This window comes from Phoca vitulina, unplaced genomic scaffold (genome assembly GCF_004348235.1).
Source record: "Phoca vitulina isolate PV1807 unplaced genomic scaffold, GSC_HSeal_1.0 scaffold13, whole genome shotgun sequence".
Taxonomy (NCBI): Eukaryota; Metazoa; Chordata; class Mammalia; order Carnivora; family Phocidae; genus Phoca; species Phoca vitulina.
Window position 1 is genome coordinate 45,880,328 of NW_022589716.1, and position 15,844 is coordinate 45,896,171.

General features: G+C 52.1%; 1 protein-coding gene across 3 annotated transcripts in view; it reads right to left on the minus strand.

The window, feature by feature from the left end:
* The window catches only part of EEFSEC (eukaryotic elongation factor, selenocysteine-tRNA specific), a 246,570-nt gene that overhangs the window by 52,034 nt on the left and 178,692 nt on the right, over window positions 1-15,844 (minus strand). For all 3 annotated transcript variants that reach the window (XM_032412049.1, XM_032412048.1, XM_032412050.1), the window contains one exon: window positions 11,907-12,563. In XM_032412049.1, the coding sequence (XP_032267940.1) occupies window positions 11,907-12,563 (657 nt within the window). The remainder of the gene's footprint in view (window positions 1-11,906; window positions 12,564-15,844) is intronic.

Genomic DNA, 15,844 nt, shown 5'->3' on the forward strand with positions numbered 1-15,844 from the left:
TCCAGCCCTATCCCTGCCAGTCCCAGCTCCCGAAAACCCCAAGCCACAGGAGAAGCCAACTGCAGAGAGGGAAGACAGATGGAGCCCGGCCACTCCATGCAGGAACTGAGGTGCGTGCAGCCCAAGCACCTACCAAAGGAAGACCTGCTAGCCCAGTGGATGCGATGCACTGGGAGGGAGGGCTGCCTTTGTGGCTGTGAAGTGTTTCTGGTCTGCTCTGGGGCCACCCAGGGTGGAGGCTGCCAGGCCCAGAATGCACTGAAGGCCAGTGAGGCAAGCTGCTGACACCCCCCGCCCCAGGCCTCCCCAGTTTCCTCATCCACAAAATGAGGCTGGAAAGAGGGTAATCTTTCCTCTACCTATGGTTATGGGGCCAAGAGGCAAGTTACCCTTCTGGTGAATTCCAGTACAGGCGGGGGGATGTGGGCACACTGCAAACAAGAGAAGACAGAGAAAGAGGGCTAAGGGGATGGGGACCAGGTGTGAGGGACGATGGAAAGAGAGGAGGTGTTTAGCCAGAAGCAGCAGCTAAGAACAGACTTGAATGCTGTTGTCCAACATGGCTCTTAAGGTTTCACACAGAAGGGCCAATTCCAGAGGGAATGCTAATCTCCTGCTTGTGCAGTGGGCCGGAGCCTGGGCTCTGGAGCCAGCCTACTTGGGCTCAAAGCCCTGGTCTTGTGGTCTTGGAGACTCTGGCCCATGGCCTCACCCCTGTGGACCTTAGTCCCCCATCCACAAAGTGAGTTAAGAGAGTTACGGCAGGTTCACACCGAGCTGTCGTCAGCCTGGCCTCTGCTGCCCCACACGCCCTGGGCAGGGTGTCTTCCTCCCTCAGGACCCACCCCGCGGCACCACACACAGGAAGGCAGGTGGGGGCGTGCAGGGGGCAGGCTGCCCAGCCCCACTGGCTGCCACATGCAGAAGTGAGCAGACACTGCCGACAGACCATAGCACTCTTCCACAGCCCCCTGTGGGCCGCAGAGCCCCCCGGCAGAGGGCTGCACTGGGAACGGGCAGGAACAAAGCCTATGTGGGCCACCAGCTGTAGCTTGTCTGCATGGGCTGCCCCAATTGGAAGAGGGGTGGCCCTGGAAGGCAAGAGTTGGCCTAAGTGCATTTCTGCATCCCCAGAACATGAGCCCTCCAGATATTACTGGGGGTGGGGTGCAAAGAGGGGACTCACAAATGTCTGCTGCAAGAAACCTCATTAAAAGTCTGGCTACAGAGAGGGATGGTAGCCCTTCCTGCTGGAGGCAGTGAGGCCAGCATTTCTGGGGAGCTTCTGGAAGACTGGGGGTCACCATTTGTCCTGGGTGTTAGAGGGCAGGGGGCTGGAGGAAATGCATTTTCTCGGCCCTATCCATCTCTAGAACATGTGTGCATGCCCAATGGTTGGGCTTGTCTCCAAATTATAGACTCTTCCAGCTAAAGGAGAGAGACCTCAGAGATCAGACACCAGCACATCCAACGAGGAAAAACCTTCAGAGAACAGTTGGAGGCTTTTCATTTTGAAATCAATCATTGTGACGTCAAACCAAAGGCAATGCATGTGGGACTTGCTCAGTGGGCCTTGCTCCTCGAGAACAATGCTGAACCTGGGCCAGCGCAGTTACAACAATAGCTCTAAGTGGGGACTTTCACTGTTTGCATGAATACTTCGCTTCATTTATGAGCCTTCAGTCACTGGAGGGTGAGTTCCCAAAGAGCAGTCACTGGTTGCGGATGGAAGCCCAGGCCCTCGCTTACACGCCGGGCAAGTCCCTACTGTCCCCAGCCTCTGAGTGGGAACCTGGCTGCCAGTGCACATAATTATGTCATTACATGTGTGTGTCTCTCTCGGGGCCTGGCTCCCATGATGAGGCTTGGGAACTGCCCAAGTTCTGAAGCGACTATTCTAATTCAAATTGGAGAAGTGGCACCAAGGAAAGAAGGACGGCCAGTGTGCAGTGGAGCCCCGAGTCACTCCCTCCAGTGGCTGTGAGGAGGACTAAAGCATGAGGCAGGGCTGGGAAGGTTTGAGTCTGGACTGCCTCTTCCAGCAATACGACCTTGGGCAAGGGACTTCCCTGACCCTCAGTTTCTTCCTCTGAAAATCTGTTCTGGGGTTAGGGGTGTTGGTGTTGGCAAGAACAACTAAGACATACTCAGAAACCTCACGATGGAGAGTTAGTTATCTAAGCGAAGAGAAGCAAGGACGCGGACACCTAACTCTGCACAGACTATGCGCCGGCGGCTGCTCTCTGGACTCTGGTTCTCTCCCTCGTACTCTCCAGCCCACAGTGAGGGCCTCGCTGAGGACAGCAGCCAGGGAAGGGACCTGCGAGGGAAGAACTCAGAAGTTGCCTGGAGCGCCAAGGTAATCCAACAAGGCAGAAGGGGGTAATTCTCCCAGAGCACTTGACGGCCACCAGGATTGACAACTTCACCAAGAGTCCCTGCGATGCTGCTGTTCTGGTATCACCATCCTTATGTGGCAGAAGAAACATCTCACCCAGAGGATGCCTTTTCTTCCCCGCTAGTACAGGGCCATGGCAGGGAGAGGGGGGCCCTGGAGCGGCCTGCGAGGTAGGGCGGCTCCTCCACCAGCCACAGTGGGACCATGGGTAGGCCACATCACTTCTCCGAGCCTCAGTGACCTCTCCGGTGAAAACAAGGGTGAACGTATCCACCTCCAGGGTTGCTGTGAGGAGAGGCAAGAGTTCTGTGAAAGATTGCTGTTAGTGACAGCCAACTTCACTGCAATCCTGTAGTGCCAACCCACGCAAGGAAAGCAGCTTTCATCTCTTTGGTCAAGCGGGTTGCAGAGGCCCAGTGAGGAGGCCTAGGGCAGGCCAGGCTCTGGGCATCACAGAAGGCACTGACCCAAGGAGGCATCCGCCCGCCTCTGTCCCACCTCTCAGGCCACTGGGCTGGCTTCCTCAGTCCCAGTGGTGGGCAGGCCCCTCACTCGTCTGTAGCAAGCTGCGCCTCCCAGTTCCCCCCACGCATCCCCCAGCCTCCCTCCCTGGTTCTGTCCTCCACCACCCAGGCATCAACGCAGGTGAAGCTGTCTGTCTGGAGCTCATCAGGAGGTGCCAAGGCACAGGTCACAAAGGCAGCTGTAGTTTCACGGAGGAAAAAGGGGATGACCATTTTACCGAGCACTTGCTTCATGCCAGACCACATCCTCGGCCCTCAGCACACGTGATCTCATCAATTCCCCACCACCGCTCCTTCACAGAAGAAACACGTTCTGGGGGTGGGGAGGGGGTGTTAGGGAGACAGTGACTTGCCTACGGCCAAGCTGAGCCGGTCCAAGGCCAGCTCTTTCCACCATGTCAAGCTGCCTTGACCCTGTGTCCGTATTTGAGCAAAAAAGGAATCTTCAAAAGGAGGCTCACAGGCGCTTCAGCAGCTGAGCAAGACTCTCCACTCTCAGACGCTGACCTTGGAAGCGAGGAGAGGGGCCGAGGGCTTGGGCCCGGGCCAGAGCACTAGGTTAGCCATCTGATCTCCCTCAGCTTCGGGGCACCTCTGTTTTCTCCAGTGGCCTGGGAACTGACACAGCCTTCGGCCTGCTGGACAAGGGCCCGGGGCAGCAAGGGTTAGCAAAGTGGCCCAAGGGGCCAGGCGGATGGCAGCACGGCTTCCTCCAAGGGCGGGGGTCTGCCAGATGGCCCCTGCTCGGGAAGGACTACAGGGAGCCTGAGCCGGACTGCACCCTGGCCAGAACGCTCTCCAGTGCCCTGGGTGCATTTAACAAGCCATCAGCAGTGGAGCCAGGCGGGCCAAGAGCAGGGAGGCAGCACCACTTTAGACTTCAAAGCCAGCCAGCGCTGCTGGTGGCGTCTGCGTGTTTACACTTGGTTGGGCTGATGCCGCAGGCTCCTGGGCCCAGCCCTAAGGCCTTCCCCATCCGGCGCCAGCCTGCCAGAGCCAGGATGGTCGGCTTGCCTGGCCTGATCCCACCACAGGAGAGGCGCGGGTGCCAGCATCTTGCCACCACCCCGGCTGGACCCAGGCATCTGTGCCCTCAGGAAAGGCCAAGTAAATAGCAATGAGGAGAGCCACTGCTTAACAATGGCCTACTGTGCCAGGTACAGCACTCAGCGTTTATACGTACTCATGTACCTCCTTACACTGGTCCATGGAGTAGGGAGTATAACCCCTGTTTCTCCAGTAAGGACACAGAGGTGAAGAGACGCCCCCAAAGTCTCACACCTGTGCAGGGGGCCATCCAGCATTCAGGCTGGAGCCTGAATTCCTTGAGCCTTCAAGGCCTCGGCCTGCAGACCCTGCCATACTTGGTCCTCTCCTCTCCTTTTCTCCAGCCTGGTCGCAAAGAGGCATCCCCTTGGTCCTGCGTGCCTGCCTCCCTGGCCTGCCACACCCTGAGACCCAACTTCACAATTAGTGGCAGGCCAGCCGTGGTAGCTGAGGTGTGAGTATTGTCTTTAACTTGGCCGTGAGATGGGCCCAAAGGGATTTTTGAATAAAGAGCTGGCAGGACCACCTCTGTTTAGGAGAAAATGATATGGGTGGAGCTGTGTAAGCTACTGAGGCAGGGAGGGAGGCAAGGAGGGCCCTGGGGTGTGGTAGCAGTCTGAGGTGTGAAGTGGACCACGGCAGGGCATGCAGTGCAGAGCACTCTGTGTCCTCGGCACGGAGCCCTTGGAGGCCCCACCTTTTCCCAAGCAATTGTTTCAAATGAGGAAGCAGGGCCCCAGAGAGTAAGTGGCTTCAGTCAGGCCAGACCACTCGACTCAACCTGGGGTACCCAGGCTCAGAGTGAGACTTGGGAATGCAGGCTAGGTAAGAGGGGAGAAGGTTGGGGACCTTGAGTGGACACCCACTCTGTAGGCTGCCCCGGCTGACCCTACTCAAAGGATTTCTCCAGCACAATCTGAATGAAGCCCCAGCCTCCCCCAGCCCCAAACCTGCATCATTGGCCCTGCTGGTAGCTTTGGTAGTCGGCCCACCTACACCTTGCAACTCCCTTCCCATCCTCCAGCTGCTGGGCGCCCTGGGCTGAGAGCCCTTTTCCAAACGCCCAGGGCCAGACCTCTGGGCCTCTGCAGAAACAGTGCCTGGCCCTGGGACCCCCACATCCTGTCAGTCTGGCCAGTCACAAGGCATAGCTCAAAGGTCACCAGCTCTTTGTACTTTTCCCTCATCAGACCACCTCCTCCCACCTCAGCAGAGTCCTTGCTCCTCTCCTGCTCCCCGCGGCCCCTCTGTATGCCCTCTGACTAGGCACGTGTCTGTCCTCATAGGAAGGCCACATTTCCTGTGACACTCGGCCCGGTCCACTTAGAGAAGAGCAGCTGGTGTGACTCTGCACGTGGCTACGATGCAGGGACCTCTGGAGCATGGCCTCACAGCTCCACTCCAGCTGAGAAACACTCTCCACCCCCTCTTCACTTTTACCAGATCTTTGCACACCTGCAAAGAAAGATCCTTTCACACCTGCAAAGAAAGATCCTTTACCTAACTGTTTTCTTTAAATACTTATGCTTAAAGGGAAACTTCACATGGTACCCTAGAGAGAAAACAAGAGTCGCCATAAACAGGAACCTGATGGTAAAGTAAATACAATTAAAAAAACGGATCCTAGTCACAGACTGTTGCCACTGGAAAGATCTATCTTGGCCCTATTTTCTGCCTGTTCAAAAAGCAGATTAGCACGGAACAGAGGAGTGTTCAAGTCACCTTCAAGGGAATCTAAGACTTTCTTTGTGATGTAAACAAGGGACAAAAAAAAAAAAACTGAAAAAAGAGAAAAAGTTATTAATAAGGGGTTCTACATTATATAACAGTATGAGAAAAAGTCTTAGCCAAATGAACAGCAACTTACTGCTTGCAAATTTCCAAGTTGCAAACACATGAAAGAATGAAAAAATGCGCACGCGTACACACACACACACACGACATCTATCTATGTATCTATATCCATTCTTCATTTCTAATTTTAATGGTTCATGTTATCTACTTTTAAAAGTCTACTAGGGTTTTCTCTGTGGCCACAGGTACAACCAGAATCTAAGTCCCACAAGGACAGGGATTTTGTTTCTCTTATTCATTGTTATATCCCCAGCCCTGAAAACAGCACACAGGTATTCCACAAATATTTTTCGAATGACTATTGCTGAATGTCCAGTTTTGTAAATGTTCCACGGAAAAAAAGGAGAAAGTGTATTTTCTCTATTTCTATCTAGAAATCAAGCGTAGCAATTGTGTTATGCCTTGGTGTCCTTATCTGTTGTTTAGTGGGCCTCTCCAATTCCAGAATCTGCATTCTAAAGTGCCCCACTATAATTATGACTCCATTTTTTACCAAGTTCTCTTTGGATTTCTAACAGATTTTGTTTTTATATGTTTGGTAGGTACAAGTTCGTAACCATGCCTCTTATCATTACATGATGTCTCTCTTTATCTTGGTGAGTATTTTTGTCTTAAATTCTAGCTTGTTTCAAATTAACTTGTCTGAAATTACCACCCATACTTTTTGTTCAGTCACCTGACATTTCTCTGTCTATCCTTTTATTCCTAACCTTCGTTTACCACTGTGTGTTTCCTATAAATGGCATATAACTGGATTTTGTGTTTTAATCCAATCTATCAATCTATGTATTACATAAGAGAATTTGGCCATTCACGTTTAGTATAATGACTGATACTCTTGTTCCTTCTGTTTTTGTCATTATTTATGACCAATGTTTTTATTTCCCTCATTTTTGTTGGTTTAATCAAATTAATTCCAGTTTTTCCTTTGTGTGTGTGGAAGTGCTACACTTTCCATTTCCATTCATAGTTTCTTTCCCTTTCTTTGTGTTTATAATCTGACACATATTTCTATATTTTTACCTGAAAACAGGATACTAAGCATCTCCCTCACCACCACAGGCTCTAATTCCCTTTCCCAAGCCCTCTCCCTAGAAAGACTAGCCCTTAGAACACCTTCACTTCTCTTCCTCTCTCCCTCAGGTGAGACTTCTGGAGCATTTCTATTAACCTGAGCTCCCTTCCCAGGACCTAATTCCTGAGGAATGCAGACAGAGTTGAGTACTTGTGGTTGTAGGTGGGGATTAGACTTTTCCTTGCAGGATGCTCAATCTGTTTCTTTTTTTTTTTTTAAAGATTTTTATTTATTCATTTGCGAGAGAGACGGAGAGAGAACAAGCAGAGGGAGAGGCAGAGGGAGAGGGAGAAGCAGACTCCCTGCTGAGCAAGGAGCCCAATGCGGGACTCGATCCCAGGACCCTGGGATCATGACCTGAGCCGAAGGCAGACGCTTAACCATCTGAGCCACCCAGGCGCCCTGTTTCAAGACTCCTATTTACCATTTAGATCAGGGGTGGACACAGTATAGCTAGAGGCCGAAATTCTGCCCAGCATCTGTTTTTGTACGGCCTTCAAGCTAAGAATGGTTCTTCTATTTTCCAATGGACTGAAAAACATCGAAAGAAGAATATTTCATGATGTATGAAAACTATGAGAAATTCAAATTTCAGTGTCCATCGATAAAGTCTTACTGGCACCCCACCACACCTTCTCGCTTCTACCTTGTCTACGGCTGCTTTTGTGCCCCAGTGTCAGAGTTGAGCAGTTGTGACAGAGACCTAGGAGGTACTGGGTACCATAACTCTGGGACGACTCCATAGCATCTCACCCAGCCATATGTTTTATTTATTCATTTTTATTACCAGTGCATAGGCACCATGTCAAAACAGGAAAAGTGGACTTCGAATGTCACACTTTTAATGCTCAGTGAGGTGTGGATTATTGTTTTATCGAATTACATGGCAAAGCTCTGTGTTCGTTATTGGCTGTATTAATAAAATACAACATACACTGACATCACAATATTCCCAGCTCACAGAAAAAAAATGAGACAATTTCAAGCAGTACATCTCATCACAGCAGAATTTCTTCACAAAACAAAATAAAGAGAGAGAGAGAGAGAGAGAGAGAATAGGCTACAATCAAAGTAAGTTTGCAAGTGGTTCATTTGTTAGCCAAGCAAGGAAAGCCATTCACTGGTGGTAAGTTAATTAAATAGTGTTTGATTGCAGCAGCTAAAAAAAGTATCTAGAGAAAACAAGCTTGTTAAAGATGATTAGATTTGGGGCAAGGCCAATTGCTTGGATGTGGCCCACGGGCCACAGACACTGTAAGTGACACCAATGAGTGAAGCTACATCTGTAGGGGAGTCTGACCCATTCTCCAGTGTCAGTAAGTGAAGCAGAGCAAAGAAGTAAGAGAAAACCCAGGAAGGGCTAAGAGCTGGCCTCCTTATGTGCCATGCACTGTCCTCAGCATTTTGTATTTATTTCACTGTTACGTTCTTTCTAGAACTTACTACTACCTGAAAGCATCTAAGGTACTGTTCCTTGTCAGCCTCCCCCATGAGAACAAGAACTCTGTCCGCCTTGCTATATCCCCAGCACACACAGGAGCTAAGTAAACATCTGGATATATGAATGAATAATGTCTTTTAGGCAATGGGCTCAGAAGGACTATATGCCTTAAGTCTGTCCAGATGGAAAGTGTCCATTCAACACATATCCATATAGGGCTGGGCCTTCCTTGTTTATAAATGGAGGATGTCTTAGAGGCCCAAGCTGAGCTCCCACCCCTTGGCGCAGCACTGTGAAATTCCCTGGATCTGCCCACATTTCCACACTAGGAGGTGGTCAGGCTGGGACTGAAGCCCAGGCCTGCACGTTTGACCAGTCTGCCACATGGCAAAGACTGTGGCCAACCAAGTGATCTGAAAATCTCTGTGTACTCTGGGTCCTGCTCAAGGCAAATGGGGCTGCCCGTTGGAGTAAGTCTGGCCTTCTACTCGTGAGCTGTACTAGGAAATCTCCTTCCTGCTTCCCCTGAGTTAGACTCAACTCTTACATATGAAGCCACTTCACCGGTGAGGTGGAGACTGTTTGTTCCTCAAATGAATGAGGCTGTTGAAATAAAATGGCTCCCCAAGGCATACAGTTGTTACATGGCACAGCTAAGGGTTTGAGCCCAGTCTATGTGATCCCAAGTTCAATGCTTATCAACCTGACTAGGAAGAAAAGTCTCCTGCCAAGGATACTCCAGCTTCTTGAGAGCATGCCAGCCTCTCAACTCACTGGGCAAGAATCTACCAGACATGCTGGAAAGATACCGGCTCAGAGGCCAGTCAGTGCTGGGTTCAAATCCTGACTTGACCATCTTGTGACCTCGGGTAGGTTGCTTCACATCTCTTGAGCTGGTTTCCAGTGTGGCTCCCTTTGCAGAGGGGTGCTGATGGCCCGAGTTCAGAGTAGGAATAAAACTAGCTTTTTTTTTTGAGTAATTTTGTGTTGTTTGAATTATTTTGTACCACGCACATATATTACTTTTCCCAAATATTTACATATAATTTTAGGAGGAAGAAAGTGATCTATTTAATAATTTCAAAAAAAGCACATAGGAGAAGTAATAACCTCCTCAGTGAATTGTCACAAGGATTCACAACACCGTATGCAGCTGGTACTGGCACACAGCAGGTGCTGAGTGAACAGAGTAGGGATGGGGTGCGGGGGGCAGGGGGCACGTGCATTCCCGCCCCTGGGCCCAGAAGGGGAGCTGTGGCACAGGACAGGTGTCCACTCAGCTAGGGCCTTAAGCGGCTGGTGGGGGACCCTAGGTACCGTGCCCTTTCCTTCCTTACAGGATCCCAGTGTCAGGACCCGCCCCCCACACCTCCACAGCCCTGTCTGAAGCAGTCCCTGGTTGAAGGGAGCCTTTCTGCTCAGGATGTCTAGGTGGGATCTGTCGACTGCAAGTCTGGGGCTCTTGTGCCTCCACTTCTGGCCTCCCTGGACTGAGGAGGAAAGGGCCGGTGGCCCCAGGGATGCCCTAGATGGGTGGTACGGTTTGCGTCAGCACATCTCCTTGGCTCCCCCCACTGCCCTTAGGAGGCAAGAGGCATTCGATAGTATGTTTACTTGCTCCTCACAAACCCACACTCCTCATTCTTGAAGGAAGTAACAGCTGCTCCACCACCAACAGGCCTGTGTGGGGCAATTAGACCTGTGAACTCATCAAGTGGGACATTACTCCATGACAGATATTTCACCAGAGAATAATTATGCTTCATAATACTGCTAATAAATCAAGCGAGACAAACGAGTGACGTGCACTTTATCACCTTCGTCTTCAATCAGCATCTCAGGGCTGGCCCCCGGCTGATGGAGCCTTTGAGTGGCCCCCATGATTGGCCCATGAGTCCTCCTGGCAGCCCTGGGAGTTTAGGCTGCTGCTCTGCAGAGGAGGAAGCCAACATTCACAGAGGGACAGACAGCAAACAGCAGCGGGGCGGGGGCGGGGGGGAGGGGGGACAGACATGGCTCCAGTTCCAGGACTCCAGCCGCAGCGCAGGGTGACCAAACCTGTCCAGCTGAGCGGGCAGGGTTGGCCTCAAAGTGGAAGGCCTGAGATTACAGAGCTGAGGATCCTGAGTTTCGGATGGACTGTGAGGGGGTAAGTAAGAAACTTCTACTGATTCCCCCTCAGAGGGCAGGTCTAGATACAGTCAGGAGAGGAAGGGAATCGGGCCTGAGCACCAGGAAGAATCCTGAGACAAGGAGGAGGAGAGTGGGAGTTCCTGCAGTGACAGAGTTCCAGAGAAGAAACATGGGGATCTGAGAGAGGGGAAGGAGACAGGGTGGGCGGTGGCAGTGGAAACCCCGACCCTGGCTGGTACCCAAGGCCCTGACACTTTCTCCTGAGTGCCTGCTCGGTAAGGGTCAGACCCCATGCTGGAGCCTATGCTGACTTGGGCAGGGTGCTGCACCGGGAGGGGTAACCCTCATCCTGCTATCTAAGGAACAGAACCGCAGTCCTGCTGAGGGCCTCAGGGCAGACCCCACTGGAACCTGAGCTTCCCAACACTGAGGTCTTAGCACAGCCATGCTCACCCGACTCAGAGACGAGTCCCAAGACCACTCACAGCCACCCCTGCCCTGCAGGGGCCCATATCAGGGAGTGAGGTTTGGACAGACGTTTGGACATTCTCCACCCATCTCTTCAAGGCCCAGGAGGCAGGTTCCCACTGAGACCTATAGTGATAAGACAAAGGGAGGGGGGGCACCTGACAGAAGGTAATCCCAGGACTTCAGGACCCCTTTAGGCTCTAGGCTACCGCAACTGCCCGCTCTCATGAAAGGCCTGTGAACCAGACTGGCTCACCCATATCTAAAGACCTGCATCTGGTGATGATGCCAGGCACCCGAGGAAGTCAGCAGCCTGGCCCCTCCCACTGTGTCACCTTCCTGTACCTTCCCACCTCTTGCCCTCTGGCACCCTGCCACCATCACTCCCCACTTCCCCCACCCCACAGGCTGAGGACACGCTTGGCCAGGCCTGCCCTGCATTGACCAGCTATGCTCCCTCTGTCGATATGACTGGCATATCTGTTGATATGACCCAGCAGCCACCCTGCCTAATGGAGGCTCAGCCCCCACTGAGGCCATGAGAGCGAGGGCCTGCTCATCAGGCTGTGAGGCGCAAGGCCCGGCCTCTTATCTGAAGCTCATGGAGGCCACTGATACTGCTGGCTTCTGGCCCAGGTGAAATGCTGCTGTCTGAAACCAGTTTGTGTGAGGGACCAGGGCTGCTCTGCCCTACACAGGCCACCTCCACCACCAGAGTAGAGGGCAGGGATGGGAGCAGGTGCAGTGGGGCTCCCCTGCCTTGGTTCAGGCCCCGCTCTGTGACTGAGGGCTAGCAGAACTCAGGCCACTCAGCCACTCTGGGCCTCAGTTTCCTTGTTTTAAAATGTCAGAAGTTGGGACCAGAAGCCTCTGAGGTCTTCCTGGTTCTCATCACAGACCCCAACTGTGTCCATCCCGGCTACCAGAGCCCGACAAGGAAGGATGATGGGTGGAGGGACTGCTTACCCGTTCTACAAGGCCATGTTTGTGCTTGAGCTTATACACTTTCAGCCTGGGCAAGAAGCTCTCAGCATAGTCCTTGTCCTCCAGCCCATGGAGCAGGACACCATGGAAGGCCAGTCGGCACATGTTGGCATGAATGTCCGCATCTAGCCTGGAGCCAATCACCAGGCACAGCCGAGGGCAGGTGACAGGCTTCTCAAATTCCACGAGGGCCCACTGCTGCCGAGGGCAGCGGCCTTCTGTAGCCTGGCCCGTCTTCTTGTTAGCCTCATCACCGTCTGTCGCCACTGGTGCCAAATCCTTATCTAGGTGCTGCTCCTGGAAGAGGTATTCTCGAGAGAAGTCGAAGGAGTCCAGCACAGGCTCATGGTCAAAGCTATCGGGGGCAGGGCTGAAGAACATCAACCGGCCCATGACTGTCTCATGGCCCACCGTGATGTGGAACTTGGCTTTGGTCTGCAGGGGCCCCCGGAAATACGGGATCTTCTCCACAGAGATGATGGCTGCGTGGACAGTGTGCAGGGACTCAGGGGCACACACCAGGCCACGCTCCAGTAGCTTGGGGTCAAACTGGGTGACGCAGATGCCCAGTCGGTCTCCCTGCATGGCTGAGGTGACAGGCATGTGAAACATCTGCATGGACTTCACCTTCTTCACCACCTGGTGGGTAGCAAAAGAGAAAGCTCATGAAACGAAGAGCCTTGAGGCTGGGGGGAGGGGCTCCAGCTGGAGAAGTCCCTATCCCAGTACTGCCAACACTCACTTGGCCCCTGGCAAGGCAGCCCAGAGGAGCTCTGGGGCGCTTAGACTCCCCTTGGCCAGAGTTAAGCTCCACCCTGCAAACACGAGGCCCACAGGGCACCCTGGTCCAGGATGTGGGCGGTGGTCACGGCAGCCAAATCCTGAGCTACCTTAGCTCCCTCCATCCTAGTCGCTACTCCACCCCAGACTCCATTCCAGCACTTTCTTGCCTTGAGCCCTCTGTAGAGGCTTGTCACCATACGCAAGATGGCTCCCCAGGTCCTCAGACTGCCAAGCTATGGCCATCTGTCCTTGAAAGCCCAGGCCAAACCCCACTGCTCCAAAAAGTCTACCCTGACCCCCAGTGGGCAGGATCTGTCCCTCTCTCTTTGGTGCTACCCCAGCCCCTCTGAGTCATACACAGCCTGCTCTGCTGTCACTGCCTATTCTGCACCAATCTGCCTGCTAGCCTGTGGGCTTGGGCTTCTCCAGGGCAGGTCACACTGAGGGACTACAGTGTGCCAGGGACTGTTCTGGGGGTAGGAATAGAGTGAGAAACGGCAACAAAACTACAAACACATTAACATTAACTAAGTTTGTACTGATAGAATTAATATGTAAGACTTTGTGTATAAATACATAACATGATAATCATATACATTATTATATATAAAGTACTATATTACATATAATATGTATACCGTATATAACATATAGAGAAGGCCTAGGGTGTAGGGGGAGGTCTGGCTTTTTAGAGCGGTGGTCAGGGAAGGCTTCTCTCGAGGTGATGACTCAGCTAAGACCTAATTATAAGAAGTTATGTGAAGGTCCAGAAAAAGATAGTTCTGAACAGGGGAGCTAATGAATGTATAGGCCGAGGATGGAGGCTCCGTGGGTCTGAGAAATAAACAAAGAGGCCGGAGGGCTGCAGCAGGGAGGGCAGGGAGGAGAGGGCAGGCCGGAAGTCGCAGAGGAGTTTAGGCAAAGGAGTAACCGGATCTTATCTCTGTTTGGAAACCACCACACCAACTACTACACCAGGCAGATTTCTGTACCCACAGTTTGTAAATCAGGAACAGACATAGGAAAGGCTCTAATAAACGTTCACGAAATCAATGAACATTCTTACTAAGATCCACTGTCGGAGAGGAGATGAGATCACGCTTAGCGCAGCAAAGAAATGGGTAATGTATTTCAGAAAACCTCATCAAAATTTGTTAAGTTAAAGACACTTTGGCCTTCAGGTTGCAAGCATCCCCATCTGCAAAGCCCGGGTGTGGGGAGCACTCGTTTTCTCCCTGGATAAAGGGAGAATGCTGAGCGGCTCCGGGTGCAGGAGGCCAGGCCCTTTCCCGGAGAGCCATAATACTCAAGTGTTTGTTTAAAGATCATTAACTACCTAACCAAGAGGTCAGGGGGCAGAGAAAGTGAGAAGTGCGGTGTCAAAAGCCACAGCCAAGATCAATCAAAGAGAAACATAAAACATCTCTGAAATGGTCTACAAGGGCAATGGGAAACTAAGATTTTCAGGAATGCACCTCAGAGTAACTGGAGAATATTATCTTACACTAAGCGTCTGCCCAGCGAGGCAGGCCCCGAATCACAGCTCTTCCCCCCGAGGCCTGTAGCCGCCGGGTGAGCTGTCCTCTGGCCCCCAACCCACCAATCTCCCTTCTCCAGGCCAGCTTTCTAAAACACATGTCGGATGATGCAATTCCTTGGCACTGACTTCTACACGGGCTCCCCTCTTGCACATCACCACTTTCAAACCTTTTGGGTGTAGCTGTTGTGAGCAGGAAGATCCTTTGGTCATGTGAAATTCTATGGGGAATCAGGCCGCTGGCCGCCACCCCCCCACCCCCACATTGGGTAAGCTGCTCAGGGAGGGTAGGGGCTCTTGCACCTCCTGACGTCCCCTCTGCTGCCCCACCAAGGACTTCTGCTTGCCTGGCTTCTCCACATGGCCTTCCCTGGAGCCTCCCACCACATGGCCTGCCCCAACAAGTGAAGCCACAACCAGGGGAAGCTTGAACAATTCCCTACATACAGAACCACATATTTGTTTTGCCTGTGAGGACCCTTCTTCCTGGGACTTCTTCCACCTAAAATTCCTGTTCATGTCAGAGGACCTCCTGGAACGGCTTCCCTGCTCACTCCAGACCGAGCTGGTTACTCTCCTTGGGTTGCTCTGAACCTGACTTCCTGTGTTGCCATTGCTGCTTTATGGTTCTGCCAGTCTGTGCCTCCTCGTACCTACTGAGTTAAATTACGATAGGGTAAATATCCATGGCCCCATCATTCACCCTGAGAACTAAAACATTACCAATGACTTCACTCTCCTTCTGTGCTCCTTCCCCACCTAGTGCTCCTGCCTGCCCCCCAGCTGGAGGCAACCACTCTCTTGAATTTGGTGTGTGGCATTCCTTTCTTTTTATGTATATACGTGTACATGGTTGTGCGGAGGCTCACTACATGTGTAGTACATATGCCTAACCCATACTTTGTTTTCTGAGTGTTTGAACTTGAGAGTTCTTGCCCGTGCCGCCTACACCTGCAGCTCATTTGTTGCTGATGCTGTATGTCACACGGCACACCAGACCCCCATTCAGCCTCCTACTGATGCGCACATGGGTCATTTCCAATTTTTCCCTGGAAAATGATGCAATGAATTCCCTCTCAAACAAGACTTCCGCCTGATGCACAGTGCAGGGAGGGTTCTGGAAGACGTGGGCCCTGGACCAGAACTGCTGGGTCAGGAGCAAGTGAGGGCTCATGTCTGCTAGATAAACAAAGTACCAATGTACGCTTCCACCCACAGGCCAGAGACTCTCAGTGGATCCGTTTCTTCTCCAGTGTCTGGCATGGCCAGATTTCTTAATTTTTGCCTATCAAACTTGTGTATTTCCCCTTTTAAATCCAGGTTCCGGGGCACTTGGGTGGCTCAGTCGTTAAGCGTCTGCCTTCGGCTCAGGTCATGATCCCAGGGTCCTGGGATCAAGCCCCGCATCGGGCTCCCTGCTCAGCGGGAGGCCTGCTTCTCCCTCTCCCACTCCCCCTGCTTGTGTTCCCTCTCTCTATCAAATAAATAAATAAAATCTAAAAAAAAAATAAAAAAAAATAAATCCAGCTTCCTACTGCTGTACCTTGGTGCCTAGTGCAGAGGCTGGCTGACAGACGCTGTTTATGGCAGACCCAGCTAA